The following is a 23,333-nucleotide window of genomic DNA, read 5'->3' on the forward strand; positions in this document are numbered from 1 at the left end:
GGTACTACCTGTATAGAGGGTCTGTAAATTAAATGCTACCAGTGGGCCTGTAGCACTGAGTATGCCACCCACTTAAGTAGCTTCCTTAAACATGTATCAAGTCTGTCATTGCAGCCTGTGTGTACAGGTTTAAACTGCCATTTTAACCTGGCAAAAATGCCTTTTGCCAGGCCTAAACCTTTGTTTTAATATATATGAGTCACACCTAGTGTAGGCCTTAAACTGTCTATAGGGCAGGGTGCAATGTGTTTAAAAAGTTGGACATGTACGTTTCACTTTTACATCTCCTGGTATTGAAACGCTCTTAAATTTGTTTTTCACTACTGCAATGTATGCCTTTCCCATAGCATAACATTGGGTTACCATGTTACATATAATAGGTGATAACTCTAAATTGCAAGCAGTTAGGAATGTTGAGTTTGGTCTCAAAAGGATTTTAATATAAAACCCTCTTTCTTGGTGAAGTTAGATTTTAAGTCACAATTCTGAAAATGCCACCTTTAGAAAGTTGCTTTTTTTGTCTCAGCCATTTGGTACCTGTAGCCTGTACCCTGAGCCACATGACTAGATATAGTTGGCAGTTGGTCTTTTTGTATATTGCTCCCAGACAGTAAGACAAAGGGGGAATAGGTGTTGGCAGGGAGGGCAACTCTGTCTTGATAGAGTGACGGATGTGTCACCAACCACATTTGTACATCACGAAGCCTCTGACTCAGCACACTTAAAAAGGGTTTCACACTATTCGTTTGTGACCCCAGACAAGGTGGGGCCAGGGCAGGGAGGCACGAAAATTCCAAACATCGATGTAGGGGAGAGCTTTCAAAGCTTCTTCCACTTCAAAGTGGGCACCAGACATAAGTCGTAGACCCTCAGACCAAACTCTTTGGATCATGTCTGGCCAGTGGACTCTGCCAGGAAGAAGGACTGCCCTGCTTGCTGACATTGAAATGTTTTTTTTGCCCAAGGCCTAATGTTGCTGCACCAGGACTCTTCTGCTTATGTGAGCTACTCTGCTGAATCCAGCCTGCCTGTCACTATGCTTACCCCCTGTTTTTGCTAAAGGGATATAACAGGCTTCTATGACACTGATGCATCTTTATGCATTGCAACGCAGCCTGCCATCGACTTTGGCCCAGCATAGCCCGGCTCATCCTTGATGTATTCCAGCACAAGACCAATGCTGCCTGACACCAACTCAGTGTTACGCATCTCGTCCCCTATGCTGACACAATGCAGTGCAATTCTCCAAAAGCCACACAGGCTTCTTTGACAACAACACAGGACCTCACATTACAACTCTTCACTGATGGCCATTGACTGTGCTGTTGCACAACGCAACTTGATGCCCGACTTCACATCACAGCTTCGCCTTGATGGCTCCTTATTGCTGGCCCTCGCATCTCAATGCAAGGACTTTGCATCTCGACACCCAGGTTACAAGTTTCTTTTATCAGCACACTGAACTCAGTATCTGGCCCATTCTCCATTGCGGTCAACCTGAATTTGTGACTTGGAAATAGTCTACTGCTCTACCCTTATTGACTTTTCCACCCAATTTAAAGCAGCTACCATTTACAAGTTAATATCCCACCCTGCTGCAATCAGAATTAAGTCTTCTTTGGAACTACTATGGGAAAAAGATTTAGGCCTTGATCTTCCTGTATGCACCTGGGATCTCCTTTGGTCCAAGATTCACACCACTTCTCGCTCGGCCAGCACGACGCAGACCTTATATTACTTTTATAACAGATTATTTCTTACCCCCAGTGACCTTCATAGATTTAAACTCCTTGACTCCCCTAAGTGCTGGTCATGCCCCCACGTTACGGGAGATCTTCTTCATATGATCTTCCAATGTCCCTTAATTGACAATTCATGGTCTAACATATGGACTACATTAAATGATATTCTTTTGTCAGACATTCCTTTCCACATTGAACATGTTTCCCTTGGCAATCTCTCCCCTGTATTCGATAACCATAAAGATGTAGGTAACTTTATCAATTTGTTCATAGCCATTACTTTTCAGATTAGTACTTCTAACTGGAAGGACACTTCAAAAATCTCCTTCCAAGCATTGTGGAATCTATTATGTCATCATCAAAAAATGGACAGACCATACACCACTTCCACTCCCTTACTGGTTAAAAGAGACTCATTACGGTTTCCTTTTACTAACTTTTTATCGAGAAAGTCAACTTAACTTTTCTTGTTACAATTTTGCAATGTTAGTTACTGTAATCTAAATATGGTTTGCACTGTGTTTATCTCTCTATTTCGCTCTCTCTTTCAGGACTCTTCTATTTTTCTTTTTCTCCTTTTCTTATTCTTCTCTCTTCTTTTCCTCTTCTTATCCTTCTCCTTTCTCTTTCTTCCCTCTCTTCACAAATTCTAAAAATGCATTTTCACTTAGTACAGTTTTATTTCATAAGGATATTGAATAACATTGCTTTTCTTCTATGATCCAAGGTATCACATTTCCTGCTTTTACTAGAGTTTGTACTGATGTTTTACATTGTTTTATAATTTCAATAAAGCATTTTAAACTCAAAAAAAGGAAATAGTCTACTGCCACCAGATGACCACAGTTGGTGCAGTTTGCTTCTTAGTGCTTGATTTTCCCAACCTCTTAAAAATGTCATAACTCTGGTTCCAGTAATTGGATTTTTGTCATATTGGTGTCAACATTTTTGAAAATGTAACTCTACTTTTCTAAATTAGTCAGGTTTTTTTGCGATGTGTTTTTATTTTATTACTCCTTGTGTGCTGCATAAATACTTCTCACATTGCCTCTAAGTTAAGCCGGCTTTTGTGCCAAGCTGTCAGAGGGGCTTTGGGGCTTCCTTGTGTTTCACCCTGACAACAATTGTGGTTGCTGCTTGAGTAGGATTTTACCTCCCTCAACAGTAACCCAACTTCCCACATCTACAAAATGTAATAGTAACTGGGCTCAAGCTATCTGCAGAAGCATCACCAACACCACACGCCTTCACAGCTTTCCAGTTTGTAAATCCTTGTTTCACCTGCTGCCCAAAGCACAGACAGAAAATGTGTGGGGAGTCCCTTGGTGCACGAACGCAAGTGCCGGGAACACTCACAAATAATTCATAAGGACAAAATCAAAATTGTATGCTAATTTGAAATCTCTGTAAGACTGAACTGCTATGAACTTAATTTGACTGAGCACTTGCAGCAGAATGCTGTCCTCTGCAGTAAGACAAACATGTGCCCCTCCCTCACACAGAAAAGCAAACTTCCATTAATATAGCCTGTCGTCCCTTGGTTAAATATAACATGTTAATACCCATTATAGGTCAAAAAACGTGTAATTGCATGATGTAAGAGTGAAATTACTAACTAGAAACAGTAATTACAGCCTCAGTATTCCTTGGCCCCATTCATGGCGCAACTCGTAATGGGCTTCTCATAGTAAAATATCACACTGTGGGATTTGTGTTTTGATTGGAGCATTGTGTAATAAACAACAACGTTTGATACATGCTTGCCAACATGAAATTGCTTTATCTTATATACAGCTTTTCTATTGCAAAGATTAATTATAAACTTTTATGACAATGCACTAAAAAATAGTATTAGATTGCGAATCTAACACATAAATGATTGTACTATTGTTGATTTTAGGTTCCCTCAAGAACTGAACATGGGAAAAGTAAGTGCTGAAGTCATGTGGAATCTGTTTGCCCTGGATATGAAGTACGCCTTGGAAGGTAATTAGTGTAACCATTACGTTTAATAAACAAAATAGCTCACCCAAATCCCTTTAAGGAAGTATGAAATGTCTTGAGCGATTACCGTTCCCGAATGTTCACTTGCGTTTGATGCGAGGCCTTTATGATTATTAGAATGTCCATAAAGTATTGTACAGCATCTCTGAGGAAGGGAATTTGGTGAAATACGTCTTTGTAAATCATTAACCAAACTACTGACTTGAACTAATTTAATGTGAGAGAATTATGTTTTTAAGAAGTCCAGACATGTCACAGCCATTTGGTACATGTAGCCTGTACCCTGGGCCACATGACTAGATATAGTTGTCAGTTGGTCTTTTTGTGTATTGCTCCCAGACAGTAAGACAAAGGGGGAATAGGTGTTGCCAGGGAGGGCAACTCTGTCTTGATAGAGTGACGGATGTGTCACCAGCCACATTTGTACATCACAAAGCCTCTGACTCAGCACACTTAAAGAGGGTTTCACACTATTCGTTTGTGCCCCAGACAAGGTGGGGCCAGGGCAGGGAGGCAGGAAGTTCTAAACATGATGTAGGGGGAGAGCTTTCAAAGCTTCTCCCACTTTAAGGTGGGCACCAGACATAAGTAGTGGACCCTCAGACCAAACTCTTTAGCTCATGTCTGGCCTGTGGACTCTGCCAGGAAGAAGGACTGCCCTGCTTGCTGACCTTGAGCTGCTTTTTTGCCCAAGGCCTGATGTTGCTGCACCAGTGAGTTATTTACAGGTTTATCATGATTACAATTAATATCATGATTATGATGATGATTATTTGTATTGCCTTCATATTTGAGAATCAATCCAGTTGAAATGTCACGCTTTAAGATAAAACAAAACTGTCATTGAAAAATGATTATGTGTAGGCACAGCAACAATCATTATGGAAGGTTAATATGCATATCTATTCTGCTTTAGTAGCATGCAGTCACATGGTTGGATTTATTCAACAAGTAGAAAATATTCCTATAGAAACTATAATTACCCTTTTCCCTTCCAAGTCGATGAAAAAATAAGGATAAAATATGTGGGAGATTATATTATACGTTTTTGCGTGCTATGATGGTACTGCTTTTGAAGGTTTGAATTACTTTAACGACCTCTACCTGCCGCCCTTATTTTTGTCCCACTTCGTGCTTATCATCTACAGTGAATTACCCAGTTTAGTGCATGAAGCATATTTCTCTATGCTGCACTTTTCCCTTTCCACTGTAAGATTCTTGACAGTTCAGGTTGCTCCTTTTGACCTGAAGGGCCCTATCACGAAAGGTAAACACTAAAAAGGATAAGATATGTTCACTACTCCGTGTTTTTTAAGTTAAACTAGTCGAAGAGTTTCAGCAGTGTTATTTCATCGCTACTCCACTTTGGTGAATGGCTGTTTGAATTTCAAAGGGATTTACCCCTTTGGGCTGAAGAAATTGCAATATTTGTTGACATATCCAAAGTAATTACAGAACGCAACCGAATGCAACTTATTAATAAAAAAAAAAGTGAAACATCATAGCAAAACCAGATACGGCACCAGAACAAAAAATACTTTTCGGAACAAAACACTACAACTTGGCAGTACCGGGAAGGAAGCGTGGCCTTACGAAACAAGAACACAGGTGACAGATGAAGGGGATGTGGAGGAAGTAATGAGAGGGTGGCAGCCCAGGGTAATATAAAGTAAGCAGGGAAAGGCAAAGGGGCACGAGGAAGTAATAAAATGGCGGCGGCCAGGGCAAATATGGAGTATGAAGGGAAAGGCAAAGGGACAAGAGGACGTAATGAGAGGAGATGGCAAGCAGGGCAGCAATTATCTCACAGGGTAAAGTAGAAAAGTCCAAAGGGGGGAACAAGTGTGCGTGGTCGGTGGCATGGCTAATTATATCTACATCTAAAGAACTTAATAAACTACTTCTGCTTATACCTGGCCACGTCTACAGCGTCTACTTATGACACCAGAACATGTGGGACTAGACCACTACAGGGGAACAAGTGTGCGTGGTCGGTGGCATGAAGCAGAGAGCGAGACACAGAGGGAGGTGGGAGCCAGTAGCAGATGTAGATAAAACAACCCACTTGCCAAAACCAATATGGCATTGACAAAGTTTCATGTCAATGACTGAAAGATGCTGGTGGAAACAAAGCCAGTGGTTGAGAAGGACGGAAGCAAAGCCCACTTCAAGTATACTGAAAGGAAAATATTTAATTGACAGCCATGCTGTAAACCCAATCTTAAAGGTGCCATATAAATAATATTATGCTTAAATAAATACTGTTTAATACCATTCAGTGAATTAATAATACTTATCACAACATTGTCATATATTCTTCTAAGAAATCTCATATTTTGGAAATGTTGTTAGAAAGATAGATACATGTTTTATGATGTTAAATATAGCAAAACATCAGTATTGAATATGTGTTCCAGCAAGTGGCTCCCAAGCAAGAACAGAAAAAGGCTATAAATATTTACTTTTTGTGTTTTGCGCACAGTCGAGCCAGAACAATGACCATACCAGACTAATCCACAAGAAAGGGTGGCGACCTTCATGTTGTAAAAGCAATACAGTGAGGTTAGCATTGGCTAAATATGAAAAGACAAGTTGGAATGTTGAATCAGTCAGATGACAAAGAAGTCAGTTGTTGTCATGATCTTGTGCAATCAACATAGACTTGCTGTTGACAATATGCATGCTGTTCTGTGGGAAAGAGAACTTATGCTAATGATGTGCTCCTACAGTGCCCAAAGATAAAAGCTCCTTGTGGCTTGGGGTTGTATCATATAAAGTGAGCATTGGGGTATTAAGTTAGCATACAGTATCTACCACAGTTCGGTTTGGATGTATCATAAGTAGCTGAAGAGCTGGAGAAGTGTTATTTTTGCAGCTTAGTCACTAGTAAATTGTTGTTTGTCACAAGAACTTTCAAGTTGTTTGCTGCTTTTGGCTGGAAATGTAGCATCATTTGTTAGCACAGACAAAGTAAACAGAACATAACACATTAACATACACAAAGCAACACATAACACAATCAAAAAGTCAAAACATCCCACAATACAACAACTACAATACAACACAACTTACCATTGCAGTAATGCAGCACCAAACCGAGCAGCAGTAAAAACAACAGAGTGCTTTACCAGCACAACCACACAACAATTATGCACATTTGTGTCCCATATTATCACCTCCAAAAATCTGCTTTAATAACATGGTGCTAAAAGGTATTTGACTAAGCACTGTCTTACCTTTTACCAAGGGCACAATCAGCACCAGTTTGAAATGCTTTGTGATCTGGCCATGAGGTCTAAATGAGGATTGCCTTGGCTAACCTGCTTGGAGCAGCGTATGAGCCTCTAGTTCAGAAATAAATAACTTAGATGTTCACACCATGTGTGAGTAAAAAGTAAAAGGTTAAAGTAACTATTAACATGAAAAAGGTTTAAAAGTATACAAACTTGGCAGTGGGTTAAATATATAAAATAAAAAGAAAAATGCCACTAATCTATTTATATAGGATTTAAGAATTCCAGTTGCATTTCCTTTGCTATAGATGTTCAGAAAACTCTACATGTCACAGAGTCTCTGCAGTGGGAGACAGATGTTAGCCAGAATCCAAATAATATTTTTTCATCTGCTGCAGTATTCTTCAATACACTTTCTGGAGACCAATCATGTAATACAATGTGTGAATTTGTAAGACCTTCTAGAAGTATGTGCACGTGGGTTTTCAGCCGGGCTAAATTCCATGCATTACACAGCTTTAAAATCTGAATAAACAGGAGATCGAAGTTATCTTGATATCATGCAATATATTATAGCGCTAGAGCCCGGCCTAGTGGGCTCTACCGGGCATTAAAGCCTTTCTCCAGTAAGGGAGCAGGCCTTTAAAGGCCGGGAGAGCCCAATAGGAGGGCTCTAAGACTAATAAAACATTCCGCCCCAGTGGGCAGAATGTTCTAATTGGTGATAACAAAGGCCTCTTAGACTCCGAGCGGAGTTAAATCCCCTTAGGCCACGGAGGCTTTTCTTAACAGCAGCAGCTGTGAATGAAAAACAACATTATAATATTGCTGTGCCGGCTTCTGCCAGCCAGTAGAAGCCCAGAGCATTCCATTGTCTGCAATGGAGTTCTTAACATTCTAATGTTCTAATAGTATTTAAAAAAATGCAAACCAAGATGTGGTTCTTCCATAGCGCTGGGTGTACTCCTCCAAATAGTTGACTGTTGAAACTTCAAAATCACTGCATCGAGATACCATTACATGGAAGGTAATGCATTGATACTTAGCAATACAAAAAATATCATAATTGAGAGCATGACTTTATGGGTTTGTGTTAGGGTTGTGTTGGGTAATGTTTGTGATTGGAGTTCTGGTAATGTTCATGGTGATGTTTATGGTCAGTTTCTGGGTGCAGCAAGTTTAAGTTAAGGTTTATGGTTAGACTTATGGTTGGGTTTAGGGTTAAAATAAATTTGAGATAGGGTAGGCTAATGTTAAGGTGTAGTGCTAAGATTATTATTATTTTTTTTTTTTGGCAGAGTTTTATATAGCGCGAACTAGACCCGAACCAAATCAGGTATCAGAGCACTTTACATAGCACCAGTTACGTTACATGAGGACACACTTTCATTTTAGGCACAGGGAGATTAAGTGATATTATTAATATTAGAGCTGATTAAAATTCAGCGTTAGGTTCAGGGTACGTTTTAAATTTAGAGCTATGGATAGAGAGGGGTATGCTAATGTTGGAATTACTATTACATTTACAGTTAAACTCAACGTCATGAAAAGGATTAGTTGTAGCATTGTGTATAGGGTTAAAGTCACTGAAGAGAAAATTCCAAATTATCAGTGTTGATGTAGTGTCTAACTATATCATAGTATGGTTGATGTAGTGACCTCTGAGTATAGGTAACTCAATGTTGTGGTATTTTATATGAAGACATACAACCCTGAATGCTAATATTTTCATGGTGACTTGTAAACGAATTCCCTCTAACTTGTTATGCCACTTTCACCAGGTTCACCACAAATGCAACTGTCTCAGCTTTCAGATTGTAAACTACAACCACTGTTTCCTTTTTGAATTTAAGCTGTGTAGTTAAGTAAGCTTATGTATAAATTTTTTGCAGCATTAACTTATTTCAATAGAATGATTGTTACACACCTCTCCAATGTTAACTTTCAGATCAGACAGTGTATCTTTCTACAGCAATGGACGTTTATTTGCTAGTGAACCAATATCTGCTACCTGTTACGTGCATACCTCATGCCAGGCAATCTAGAACAGTCCATAGAGAGAGCTCTTAATTCATATGCATAGTGAATGATGTGATATTCTGCACTGTTGCTAATGGAAGGGAGGCAATGTTGAGGTTCTGACTGCAAGTTGAACTGTTGTTGTAATTTGATTAAAATGAGCGGATATTTGGGGTAACTTGGAATCTTTGGGGAGCACTACAGTGTCAATTCACAAACGCATTTATGAGTATGGGAAGTCGTACCTCATGAGTACTCGTTTACATATTCTTACAAAGCTCTAGGAATTAGGCTCACAACTCCTTATTAGTCAAAGCCCTTAATTTTATACTAATCATATACAAATATCCTAGATTGAGGGCCAATTCACAAGGATGTGCTAGAGTATGCAAAATAGTGCTACAGACGAACTATTTTACGTTCTCTAAAAAGCCAATAACGGTCAGTGGCTGGGAAAATGAGTTGGAAATCACAGCACAGAGTGGATTTCAAACATGTCTTTGGAGGTTTTGAGCAGCCAGTAATCATTAAGTGGTGTAAAAACACTCAAGGACATTGGCACAAGCCTTCTGTTTTGGCGGAGCAGGTTTGATTGAGGTGGTGGGCAGGCGTGCCTCTTAAGTAGTTCTCGCACGAGGACCCATCCCCTCAGAACAGAGTGAAATATTTTTTTAAGTTTGTAGATCTGAAACTGAAGTTAATTTCAGCATAACTTCTCATTGTAAATATAAAATTGTCATTTCATTGGTCATGCAAAAGAGATTTGCATATTTAGGGTTGCTGTACTACAAACACTCGGCAGTGCTAATAGATAATTTTATCTTTGCTAATCAATTTTCTCTAAATAGTGTGTGCTACTCAATAGCACATAAGCTGTTGATTTACTAGGTCAGCATTTCTAAATTCAGCACCATGTTGCACAAGAAAAGATGCAATTAGTTCTTTTTAAGTTTTCATGGGAATGCAGTTGGCAATGTTTTAAAAGAATGACTTAGAAAGCAAATGAGCTTACAATAACACATTAATGACTTTAGCTTGATGTGAGTCAGAAAAGGAGCACCTGGATTTATTTGCTTGATCTCTAGTTACCTTTCTATGTTCCTAACTTAATTATAGCAGTACACCAATCCTACTGCAGGGACTTCAGATTGTTTTTAGCTCTGCCGATATGTTTCTGCTTTGTTTAATTCGGCTATGTGGACTCATCATTACTTCAGATTTGCATATTAACATTTAAAAAAGAAATAAAATATATATATATATATGCAAAAAAGAAGCAGAGAACTCTGGGTAGTTCTCAAGTTTAGTTGGAAAGCAGCTCCTGTATAGAGCACTCTCAACACCAGCGACACTCTAGATCTGCTCACCTCATATGTCTACTTTTCTATCAAAGTCTTTAAGCATCGCATTAGCACAGTGCCATCCATGCCGAGATAGACAAGGACAAAGTCTTTTGCCATTTCTACAGTAAAGTCTTTAAGCACAGGACTAGCACAGTGCTGCCCTTGCCGAGCTGCAAAATGACAAAGGCCATCTACCACTCCAGGTACAGTATTACAACCTTGAATTGGTAAAATACCAACCAAGCCAACCTGAAATGAGCAAAAGCAACCCCTTACACAGTGTTTTGCTCTAACCAGAGCTCTTCAGAGAGCTATAGCTTTGTCCAGACACAAGGGAGCACCCAGTACAAGCCAAAATATACCTCTTCAGGCATACACTGATAAATAAATTATGCAAAAAAGAAGCAGAGAACTCTGGGTAGTTCTCAAGTTTAGGTGGAAAGCAGCTCCTGTCGCTGGGGTTGAGACAACTCTCAACCCCAGCGACACTCTAGATCTGCTTACCTCAAATGTCTGCTTTTCTATCAAAGTCTTTAAGCAAAGGATTACCACAGTGCCATCCACGCCGAGATAGAAAAGGACTATGTCTTTTGCCAGGGAAACATCCTTTACAACGGAACCTCTACAACACGGTACCATTACGATGCAGTTTTAACAACGAAAGTTGTTACAACGACTTTCGCTGGAGGGTGCTCTAGGATAGGGGATAGTTTAATTTACTACCCAACACCTTCCCTACTATCCACGGGGACTGGTGTTGGAATAGTAAATTAAACTATTCACTATCAGCGCCCCCCAACGCAAGTCGTTGTAACGACTTGCGTTGTTAAAACTGCGTCGTAAAGGGACGCGTTGTAACGGTACGCGTTGAACCGTCATACATCCCTTTTTCCATATCTACAGCAAAGTCTTTAAGCATAGGACTAGCACAGTGCTGTCCTTGCTGAGCTGTAAAATGACAAAAGCCATCTACCACTCCAGGCACAATATTACAGCCTTGAATTGGTAAAATACCAACCAAGCCAACCTGAAATGAGCAAAGGCTACCCCGACACAGTGTTTCACTCTAAATAGAGCTCTTCAGAGAGGTATAGCTTCGTCCAGACACAAGGGAGCACTCAGTACAAGGCAAAAGAATACCCTTTCAGGCACAGAGTGAAAAGAATTATGCAAAAAAGAAGCAGAGAATTCTGGGTAGTTCTGGGTAGTTCTCAAATTTAGGTGGAAAGCAGCTCCTGTATAGAGCACTGTCAACACCAGCGACACTCTAGTTCTGCCTAAAAATTCTTGGTATCTCACAGATTCCATTCTACAATTATTTGACAGCGGGTCTCATACAGACTAAGCTTAGTTGTTTTCATTCTGTTAACAACCTGCACTCTGGTATCATTATATACCTGCACATGAAAAGACATGAAAAGACATTATGGCATTAACCATACACACAGAGCCACTGAGTTTAATATGCTATTACCATTGTTGAGGGAGTGGAAAAGCGTCACTCATTACCCATTCGACCAATTTGATACATTATGTTTTGTAAGTGATAATCCTTCTTAGATAGATGGCTTCTTACATGCTGTATATTTATATATATACATATGTATATATATATATATATATAAATATATATATATATATCTATATTCCGTTTGCCCAAGCAGTTTTCTCGCGCACTCCCGTCACTTTTTTTCAAATAAAGACCATTGCTTCAAGCAATGGTCGTTATTTGAAAAAAAGTGGACAAACGGAATTTATGACTGGCAGCAAGGTTCTGCTGCACTCAACATGCACCGCCACAAGAGCGCTTGGAAGCCCGACCCTGGGCCAAACTTGGATATATTACCTACTGGCGGTCGCCAGTAGGTAGTTATAGTTAGGACCTAGTTTCCATAGGAAATCACAACATTCTATTTGAAATAACTTTGGCACCGGTGGACGAATCTTCGTGAATTTCTCCAAGAAATTGGCCTGCTTGGTTCTGCTCCTTTCCTGTAAGTTTTGGGGTGATTCGTCTAGTGGGGGCCGAGAAAAAAGGGGGGTCCCAAAACATGTTTTCGCCATGCAATTTTCCATAGGGACTTTTAGCCAGGGCTACAGCCCGAACGGCTGAACGGAATTGCACTAAATTTGGCAGAGAGGTAGAGTTCTGTTCGCAGATTGTGCTTTTTGTTAAATGGTGTAAATCTGTTCAGTAGTTTCTGAGAAAATTGCAAGTAAAATCATAGCAATATCTAGAGACGGAGTTCAGCACGCGTACCAAAATCTGTTCAATTACGAGTGCGAGCTGCATGCTGATTGCCTGTGAACTGTCTGTCAACACTCGAAACCAGGAAGTGTTGACGGACATCTTGTGCCGCGCTAGAACCGAGTCACAAGAAAACAGTAAAGCAAAGTTGAGAAATAAGGGAAGGGGGTAAGCTACAAACATTCTGACCCTCTAGGCTTGCTCAGGGGGTCTTACATGGATGTTTAGGCTCTATTTTTTATTTTTATTTTTTTAAAGGAAAATCGTGGCGTACGCTTATGGAAATACGTACAATTACAAGCAAGAGCTGCATGCTGATTGGTTGTCAATACTCCAAAACAGGAAATGTTGGTAGCCATCTTGTTTGTCGCGAGAGCCGAGTCACATGAAAACAGTAAAACAAAGTTGAGAAATAAGGAAAGGGGGCAGGGTAGAAACATTCTGACCCTATAGTCTTGGTCAGGGGGATGGTACATGGATCTTTAGGCTCAATTTTTATTTTAAATAAAATAAAAAATGGCAGGGTACTCGTGCAGTACTTGTACGCGGTGGAAAAGGTGAAAAAAACTACAAGTCCATTTTGTTTATTAGGTCCCGGGGGGGCAAATTGCGGGGGCTATTTTTGGAGCTATATTTCTATGACAGAATGTAAAACTTTCCGTTTTTTTTTCCTGCATCAGTTGTTATCTCTACGCATGCGCAGGTTGTTTGCAAGTGCAATTTTTTTCTTTTTCTTCAAGTTCGCAAAGCAAACCTCTATTGATTTTAGGTATTAAATTTGCCGCTTTCTTTTCCCGGGTCATGTGTGTCATCCGGTACCTTTGTACTATATTAATAAACATATTGTATGTATATTTATTTGAAATGTAGTGTCAAGGCGCCAAACGTTGATTGCATACTCCGTCCTACCGCCCTTTTAGTAGTTTTTCTCCTTTATTTTTATTATACCTGTTACTTTCATTTTACCCTGTGCATATTTTCTCTGTGATCGATGAGATTTCGTGCCACAGATACCACAGTGTTTGTCCTTGGTCTCCGATCTTATCAGACTTGGTCACACGTATAGCTAGATACTAATTTGAAGGACGTAAGGCACAGGCATTACAACACGTGTTGGTCAACAAAAATTATTAAGATTATGCATTTATCATGTGTGGTAAATGCATAATAGTTGTAAAAGCATGTGTGGAAAAGCGATATGCATGCTAATGGTTTTGTGGTGACGATCACGCGTGCCTATGAACCGGGTCTGGGCATGGTGGAGTCTAGGGTACCAGGCGGAGGGGCACGTAGCTGCACTCATACAATATAGAAGTGATATAGGATTTTTAAAACTGAATATATGTTTTTAAACAATTAAAAACATTTGCGTCTTTTTTTAATGCGGCGCCGTACATGACGTCACACGGAAGCTTTGATGCGACGTGTAGAGTCAAAGGGTATTCATAGCGTATGCTGAGAATGATTAGCAGTGCAAACTATGGTGTGATTACTCTCTCACTGTCAAATCAGAGCACAGGGCGCTCTATGAGAATGGTTAGAAGTGGTCACTCATTGGAGATCCAATTCAGGTGTGTGGCTTATCCACAGTATCATAACGCTATTTTTTAACCTGGTTAAGTTTGAGGTTTGCATGAAATACTATGCTCTAGGCAGATATGGATGTTTAGGTAGCGCTTATCTTCATGAAGCTTGGTTATTACCATTTACATATAGGTGTCTGAGGGAGGGAAAAGAAGTCTATGTGAATGGCGAGGATTGCACAATTGTACCAGATCACTCTTTAATTTGTAGACACATACAATTGCATGGCTCTTGTATACAAGATGCGCCTAATTTGGACTGAGTTTTGAAAGGTAGTCCGACACCTGCTATCATAACAACGTTCACTTTACTGGAAACGGGAGTTATTTACTTTGAAATAATGGAGATTGTTGTGCAATGTTAGCAGGAATCACTTACATGATTACGGTAACGGAGCGTGTGGTTTGATAAAAAAAAGAGTTGTGTTAACTCCTCTGCATGGGAAGCTGGATGTTTCCATCTGGCTGTCGATTTCGACCTTGAAAGCAGAGTCAAGCAAATGAGTGGTATAAGAGCGCTTTTGTCTCAAAAAGTCGTCGCTCTTATATCTGGTACAGAAACATTTGTCCTTCATGTAGCAAACACCCGCACAGAAGTGCATGATTTATTAAATACAGGCGTGCTCTTGAATTTTGGGGAGTTAATTTAGAGTATCTTTAATGTGTCCTTGACTACGGGGTTACCTTACTTTTTTAAAGTTAGAAGCAGTGGCTTTATGACTTCTGTAGAAAGTATATTTGGGGTCTTTTCGGGATTTTTTCATTCGATTTTTTCCAGCATCTTTGGTGGTTTGCGCTTAATACTCGCATTAGTAGCCGGTGTGCTTTTATTAATTTGTTTACATAAATATGGATGCACATCCTGCAGCAGACGATAATATGTCCCGGCTGTTGCTGCTTCGCAACCGAATGATTGGTTACTATGGAGCACTGCCTCTTGCAACGTTTTGTGCAGCTTATGGATTATCGTTTCAATTCTCCTTTTTCACATGCGTTCAACCTGTCTTCCATTGCCTGAGCTGTGATTTCGACTGGGCCCTGGATTTGTGTCTCTGCAGTACGGTGTCTCCCAACGCGGATTATGACCAGCTGATGAGCCCCTTACTGGTTCATGACGTGCTCAGTTCTGGTGGTGGGATTATGGCCTTAGCAGCGACACATGGAATAATGGGACGTTGGAATATTTTTTAAGCATGGGCGGATTTTACGAATTGGCAATCCGCGAACTTGCGTATTTACGGATTCGCAATCCGCAAAATCCGCGAACTCTCGCGAATTTGCGGATTTTTTTATTTTTTTTTGTGTTCGCAAGGATTTCTGCCTGTTCGCGAGGGTTCTGTAACAGTTCGCAATTGCGAACTTACTTGTCGGCTCGCAACGGCCGCGACTATGTTGTTTCTACATCTGGTTCATCATCACAGGTTCACAGCACCCTCTGTTTCACCACTGCCACCCTCTGGTACACACATGCCACCCTCTGGTACATCACTGCCACCCTCTGGTTGGTTTATCACTGTAGATTATGGGGGTGAAAAAAAGCAAGCACACCTGCCCTGCTTCAACTGACATGAATTAATTTGGGGTTGATTAATGTGTCACTGAATTTAAACTTCCAGTCTGGCTGGCACCTGCTTCCTTATCTGTAATTTGCTGAACTCTGAAGGGCCCCCTCAGGAAGCACTACAGGGAATGGTTACTAATGATAAGATTGAACTTTTGCACCTGCTGAGTGCTTTCAGTTTTGTCTGTAATTGCTTTCTGTTGCAGTGTAATTTTTTTAACAGGACCTTTGTTGTATACTTGTAGCTATTCTCTGAGCCTGCTGTGAGGGTCAGAGCAGGGTCATAGAATAGTTGCAAGTAGGCAAATGAACTCTGAAGGGGCCCCTTAGGAAGCACTACAGGGAATGGTTACTAATGATAAGATTGAACTTTTGGCCTGCTGAGTGCTTTCAGTTTTGCAAAAATCCAAATATCCAGCAGCATCCACAAAAGTAATCCTTCCAGGTCAAGATCCAAATCAAAGTGACCAGCACATGAAGAAAGCACTGGGAGGAGCCTGGTGGACAGGAACAGGAAGCTGGAGACTGTGGGGCACTTCCTTCCTCCCACCCCCACCCCCCAAAATGGACTCCTTGCAAAGAAAAAGTGCAGGCAAATGTCAACCTGAGGAGTTATTCTGATAAAAATCATAATTTTCAAGGTTTATGCTGCCTGCTGGTGGATTTCTTGTGCGAAATTGCAAATTTTGCAATCTCGCAATTGCGAGATTGTCGCTGCCCGCCGCATCTACGTGTTCGCAAGTATTTACTCCTGCGAAATTGTATAGTACTCTAGTTGGCAAGTGCGACCAAGCAAAAAATCCGCTTCGCACGGATTTTACGAATTTTCGGCAATTTCGCGAGAGTTCGCGGATTGAGAATTTACCGAAAATCCGCAAAATCCGCGAGCGGAACGGATTTTACGCCCATGCCTAATATTTTTGCATTGGCGCTTGGGTTCTTGGCACGCAGTTACATTGCAGATGACCCGAGTTTTCCTCCGATGGTGATAGAGGCTCCGGTCATTGAGGAACATGGTAGTTCAATCCCACTATTGAATTGGATGGCTGAAATGTTTTCAGATGAAAACAATGACTTCCTGTTGGAGGCTGTTGCTACATACTGTGCTTACACGCTGTTGGATTAAGACTCTTTGATTTTTCTACATATTCTTTATTATTTATTTACTGGTTTCTATCAAAAAGCTAATAACTTTTTTTTGGAAATGTGAACTTGACTCTGCTTTTTAGGCTTGGACTCTGCGTTTCTCGAAAACGTTTATATCACGTGCTTTGATCAAGACCTCACCTCACACCCTGTTAGGTTAGCATGGGTTTATTAGAATCTTATTCGCTATTTTTGCTTTCCTGCTCTGCTTTGCACACGACACGTACTTGTGATATTGTTTAGAGAAGGCTGAATATTTTGCTTTATATGACAATAATTTGGTATGCTAGATTTGTAAACTGCCTCGCTAGTTTTGTGTGTATAGTGAGAGCATGGAACATCAAGGTTATCTTGAATACTGTATCTGTTATTCACACACGTTCGAGCCATAATACATATGGAGCTGTGGCCACCTCTGATACTTGCACGTTTCATAATCCAGTGTGGAGGCAAAGTTACACACAGTTGGAGAACATTCGTATCTTGACAGTTTGTGGAGTACTTAATGCGATCCCTACTGCTGAGTAGCAGAGGTATGGGTCTGCCCATGTAATCCTATGAGACTTTCTGTAGTTATAAACTAATCTGCTAGGTAGGGAGAGTGAAATGTAGGTATATTTTAAATTTGTTTACCTTTAGCATTATAGGATGCTTTTTACATTTGTATTTCATAGAATAGTAACAATGCTGACAACCTTGTTTCTGATAATATGTTTGGTTGTATTTTCTAAGGTACTGTGCATGAGATTATGGCGTTAGAAATAAACATTTCAAAGTTGCACGTATCTTTATTTACATCTTGTTTTGGACTGGTGTAAGACTATATTGAAAAAGTGTTTTTGTTATCCACTTTACTTCATGTAATCTAAGTCGCATGTTCTGGGTTGACTAGTCATTGGTGTTTTTGCTCTAGGGTGAAGAACCAATGAGTCACTGATTGCTGGTTTGGTAAGGGGTTTGTGTAGTAAGGTGGGTTTTGGAACACCATAATTCACTGAGGTCCTAAGTCTGTATGCACAGTTCTGTGTGTGATAAGAATTCCTGAAACAGTAGTTACAACAGAAAGGCTCGATAAAGGGCTGCACTTTGAATATGAATATAAAATAGAAGAATAGTTGATAATCACAGCTAAGGAATGCAGCAATTAGATGTGTGTATGTGTGGATGATGTGTAGATTGAGTGGAAGATGAAAAACGTGAAAAATAAGATAGGTTGGAGAGACGCAAACTACCCACTGCATTGTCAGTGAAGTGGATCTTTGGATTTCCAGGTCATTACACAGATAGGGTGTTGGATTCCGCAGTGGGAGCAAGAGAAACTAGTACAACAACTAAGGAAGAAAGCTAGTGCATACAGTACACACAGTTGGGCAGATTTACAAGGTCGTGGGAAAAATGATGCAAAAGTGGCGCAAGGGGCTTGTAAACCTGTTGCAGTGTGTGGTAGAAAAGACGCAAGAAAGGACAGAAGTGTGCAAATTACCCCCTGCTATTCACGGGTAGTAGTTACCAAGAAGGCTGAACAAAGGGCCTGCACTTTGAATTTAAATTAAAGAAGAAGAATTGATAAGCTTAGGCAAGAATGGTAGAAAGTAGGAGTGTTGTGTTCATTGAGTGGAAGATGACAAAGGTGAAAAATTAGAGAGGTTGCGGAGATGCAAACTTTCCATTTCTTTGTAAAGGAAGTGGGTGTTTAGTTTTCAGTGCATATATATATATACACTGAAAAAAACATAGGTTTCAGGCACGTTATAGTTAAGAATTAGCATTTAAAAAAACCTTAGAAATTCACTGAAAAAAACATAGGTTTCACCCATGTTATAGTTAGCTCAACATTTCTCTCATACAAAACCATTGAAATTCCCCCGTTATAGTTAGTTCAGCTAACTATAACTCGCGTGCCCGCAATGCACTGCTGATGACGTCACATATTACATCACTCATCACATGGTCAGTGACATCACAACCGTAGCCACATCATGATTTTTTCTGTGTGTTGGTCCTATCCCTCTCCCCAAGCCACAGTTTTCTCCCACAAACCCATGGTGAGGTTTGCGTAGCTTGGAGAGAAGGAAACTCTAATTTCAGTTTCACTGGTTTGGCAATATAACTGTCGGTCAAATAAAAAGATATTATTCCTGACACATATTTCAACCATCTTCGTTACCGTTTCGGAATGTTCCAGATATTTGATGTCTTTCTGGTGTAGGAAATATTCAATTACAGTGAGTCCTACTTCATGGCTGATAGAAGCATAAAGAGATAACACATCAATTGTAGCTAGGAGATAACCATCTTGCCAGTGTGTATTTTCCATAATTCCTTGGAAGTTGCCCATGCCTTTTATGTAAGAATTTAATGCTGTTACCATTGGGGCCAAAAAGTAATCCACGTATTTGGAGATAGATTTGTAAAGTCGTTACTTTCCTATACAGCTAACACATGTTTCGCGCACACTGCACTTATTCTGGGCTGTTACAGACATAGAAATGATATACACAATTATAATCAGACCCCCCAGGATATAGCGGCATGGATTGGCAAATTTAGCGGCACAAAAATGAAAATTTAGCGGCACAAAAATGGAAATTTAGCGGCATTTAGCGGCATTTTATTTTGGGGTTTTTGCAACACCAAACACAGATAGCTTACTGTTTGACCTTGCCCACGTAACGCTTGTTCCTGTGCCTGAGTGTCTAGCACTTATTGCAGTACTATACCTCAAATTATACTCTGTTTTCTCTTATAACTGCACACTTGTCACTTTCATCTCCTCTTGTGCACTTTAGACTACCTCATGCATTTTTGGTTGCTCACAATTTTTACTCAAGTATTTTGTTTGCTCACGATTGTCACTATTACCTTTACTACCTCATGTATTTTTGGTTGCTCACAGTTTTTAATACCTCATGCCGCTAAATTTGCCAATCCATGCCGCTATATCCTGGGGGGTCTGCTTAATGATCTGCGACGACAGCCCAACTTTCGTTTGGTCTAGTTATGCCACGATTGAAAACGTAACAATAAATGCCCCAAACGTAAGAATGCCCTAAATCTACATTCCATCTTCATGAAAAATATACGATATAATGTCCAATTAACTTGCTTCGTTTTTACCCCGTGAAATGTTTCTATTGTATACAGTAAGTCTATCTTGGGCAGATGCCTATCGAATGCACACTGTGTGCAGATTCAATTTGAATCTGAATTTAATCATAGTATCTTCGCTTGGGCAATTTTGTATGAGCCTGACCAGATCACTTCATCCTCTTTTCTCTCAGATCGCTTAAATCCTAAAGGTTAAGGGTGCGGGGCTCTTTAAAATGCGCACACAGAAGGGCAGGACAGGTTGCCGACGTGACGAAAAGGCGTGCCCTCAAGAGCAGACGCTGCAGGGTGGCGCACTTACGTGTCCAGGCAGACGGGTGCGAAGTCTCTGAGGAACAGTCTTCGGCCGCTTCGTGCTCTCTCCCCCTCTTGCTGGTGTGGTGCTGGTCTTCTCCCTCTCTCGGCCGCCGTGGTCTTCTTTCTCCCTCGCACGTCCTCGACCTCCTGGCTCCTTCTCTTCTCGCCGCAAGCCGCAAATCCAATGGAAAATGGGTGCGGAAACGGGAAACGGCAAATTTCGCGGGCTTTATGCCAAATATCGCGGCATTTGCAGAGATCGCGCGATTTCGCGATTTTTTTGCAAATCGCGAAATCGCGATAAGCTGGAGGGCCTGTATAATAAGGATAAAAAAGATACATGTATACATCATTACTTTGCCTGTTCCACTTCCACAATACACTTAAACATATATGCTTGAACTGTATACATCACACTGAGCATATTTTTCTGATTCAATGTTGTCTTTATAAAAAATATTAAAAACCAAGAAGACCAAATAATTCACTCTAAACAACATCTATTAATTCTATGCTACTCGTGCCCTTAGCTACTACATATTTAAATCACCTCCATTAGAAAACCATTAAACAATTGTATTTGTAGCAAGACCCTTATAGCTATAAGCGTAAGTCCAATTTCCTTATTGGAACATAATATCCTTATATGTGGTGTTTCCTTATGTATGGTAAGTTTCCACCAGTCCTTTAGTTTATAATCTTCACACTACAATCCACTACCGAGAAAACATGTATATAAACTGTGTGTCACTAGTCTATTTCTGTGGTAGCTTATTGGTATTACTGGATGGATGGCCTGATAAAAATACACTCACTTATATCTTTTATGCTTTTCATCTAATCGCTCTTTCTGTGCAGTTAAGATCTTTATAGTTAGGCTGACATTTCACTCATACAAAGCCAGAGTAATTCTTCAGTTATACTTAGCTGAGCTAACTATAACTTGTGCCCCCGCAATGCACTGCTGATGATGTCACATATTACATCACTAATGACATGGTCAGTGACATCACTTATGACATCACTGATGACATCTCAAATAAAATTTTGTAAAATCTTGTGGGACTCAAGGAAGTGAGTGAGGGTCTTGTTTACATGTTTTTCTAAGATTTTACTCATCAAAGGGAGTAGCGATACAGGCCTGTAGTTGCTCCATACCTCCGGGTTGAGATTAGGCTTTTTTATAAGTGCTTTGACCATTGCGTGTTTCCAGGTTATCGGTACTATCGCAGTGCTTATGGACGAGTTGAGCACTTCCATGAAGACTGGTAGTATCACCTCTTTAACTGCTGGGTCGCAGGGTGATCCTGATTTTACTGACGTGAATTGTTTGGATAGGGTGTGCAAATCTAGGATAGGGAGGACAATCAGGCTGTCTTTACCTTCCATAGTACTCCCCGATCTTGTATTTGGCTTATCTCGATCCGGGCTTGGTGGAAAGGCATTGTATATGTCTAGGATTTTTTTATAAAAAAATTCTATCAATTCCATGCAGCGCTGGGGAGCAGTTTCTACAGATCTTTCAGACTGGGGGCAGTGTGATAGTTGTTTTACTATTCTGGCAATTTCCCAGCCACATTAATTTTCTCCTCATAGTATTGAGCTTGAGCTTAAACATAAGTAGCTTTCAGTACCGTAAAGGTTGGAGACCCCTGCTTTAGAGCTACCTTGTGCTGTTGCCTCTCCTCCAGTTATGCTCAGTTTTGACTGTCAAAGATCCTTGGCCACATTTAGCCTCCTGTGTATTGCCTCGCACATGTTCAAGTGAGTATTCCTTTAAAATCACCAATATAAACAGAAAACGAAAAAGAAAGGGAAATCATTCACACTCAGAGGATTCCTCATCCGCCGTCTGTTTCACGCTCACAGATGTACGCGCAAGAAGGATTCCCTGCTGGTCAGTTTTCTTCATAGAGAATCCCTTCCGGATGCCTACTGCAACCCCAGACAAAACAAACAGTTTCTGTGTCTTACCACAGACCCGGAGCAAGATAGTTAAGCCAAAGCGCTTCCAGAATACCTCCGTAGCAGTAGCATCTCACAACGGCGGCGGGAATCAGGCCAAAGTCACAAACGTAATGTTGAAATGCACCTGTTTACCATAAAAAACCAAAACATAGCAATCCATAAACATGGTGGAAAGACTTTGAAATACATTTCATCCATGGATTTTACTTCAGAAGACAGACTTATTTTTAATTGTTGAAACACTCTCCAAACAATAAAATTAATAATGGAAAATGATAAAGAACAGAACAGCATTGTTCCACAATATTTTGAATTACTGCAATACACTGTTATTTGTTATTTTATCAACATGATCAACACCAGAGTTTGTATTCATTTCCTAAGTTCAGTACTGTTAAGTTATGTATGTATATATATATTTTTAGCAGAATTAGCTGCAAAGGAGCTCATTGAGCTACATAGCAAAGAATTGCCAGCGTGGTCTTTCATCCAAAGTGTTGCATGCAGATGAAGTGTTGCTTATAGAGGAGGTTCTTCAGAGCCTTCCTGAAGAGCAGGAAAGAGGAATATTTCCAGATGTGGGGGTGGACGGATCTCCAAATCCTAGAAGTATTTCCTTGTGCAGTGCCTTTACTTTTCTATATTTAATTGTCTTCTGATGGATAAGATTGTTTGGGCAAGTGTCACATACTCCACTGGGCCTCTTGGTTTTACTTGTTCGATATGGTCGGGCTTTGTAGGTTTTGCAGCATAGTTTGAAGGTAAATTCACCGCACTCATAACAGGTCTGTGAATGCTTTAATTAATCACTGGTTTCGGCCTGTTTGGCAATTATCAGTAGGGCCTGGCTTGAGTCCTATGGCACAGTGAGCATTGAACCCATGCCTAGGCATACCTGTCACACTCAGCGCGAGGGAAGAAAAAAGTGATGGTTGAACTGTTCCTACATCATCACGGCCATAGCGTTCGGCCAGGCTTTATACAAAAAACATCATTACACATGTCAAAACAAATACAACAGAGAGCCTACACAGGTCGTGCAGCTGCATGGTGGAAATGCAAAATGCTACTGTTTGTGGAA

At 40.4% G+C, this 23,333-nt stretch overlaps 1 protein-coding gene across 1 annotated transcript in view; it reads left to right on the plus strand.

The window, feature by feature from the left end:
- UNC13C (unc-13 homolog C) overlaps positions 1–23,333 on the plus strand; it is a 1,503,140-nt gene that overhangs the window by 898,186 nt on the left and 581,621 nt on the right. Inside the window, exon 18 of the mRNA XM_078684856.1 lies at positions 3,643–3,728. Within this exon, the coding sequence (XP_078540982.1) occupies positions 3,643–3,728 (86 nt within the window). The remainder of the gene's footprint in view (positions 1–3,642; positions 3,729–23,333) is intronic.

This window comes from Lissotriton helveticus, chromosome 3_2, assembly GCF_964261635.1.
Source record: "Lissotriton helveticus chromosome 3_2, aLisHel1.1, whole genome shotgun sequence".
Classification (NCBI taxonomy): Eukaryota; Metazoa; Chordata; class Amphibia; order Caudata; family Salamandridae; genus Lissotriton; species Lissotriton helveticus.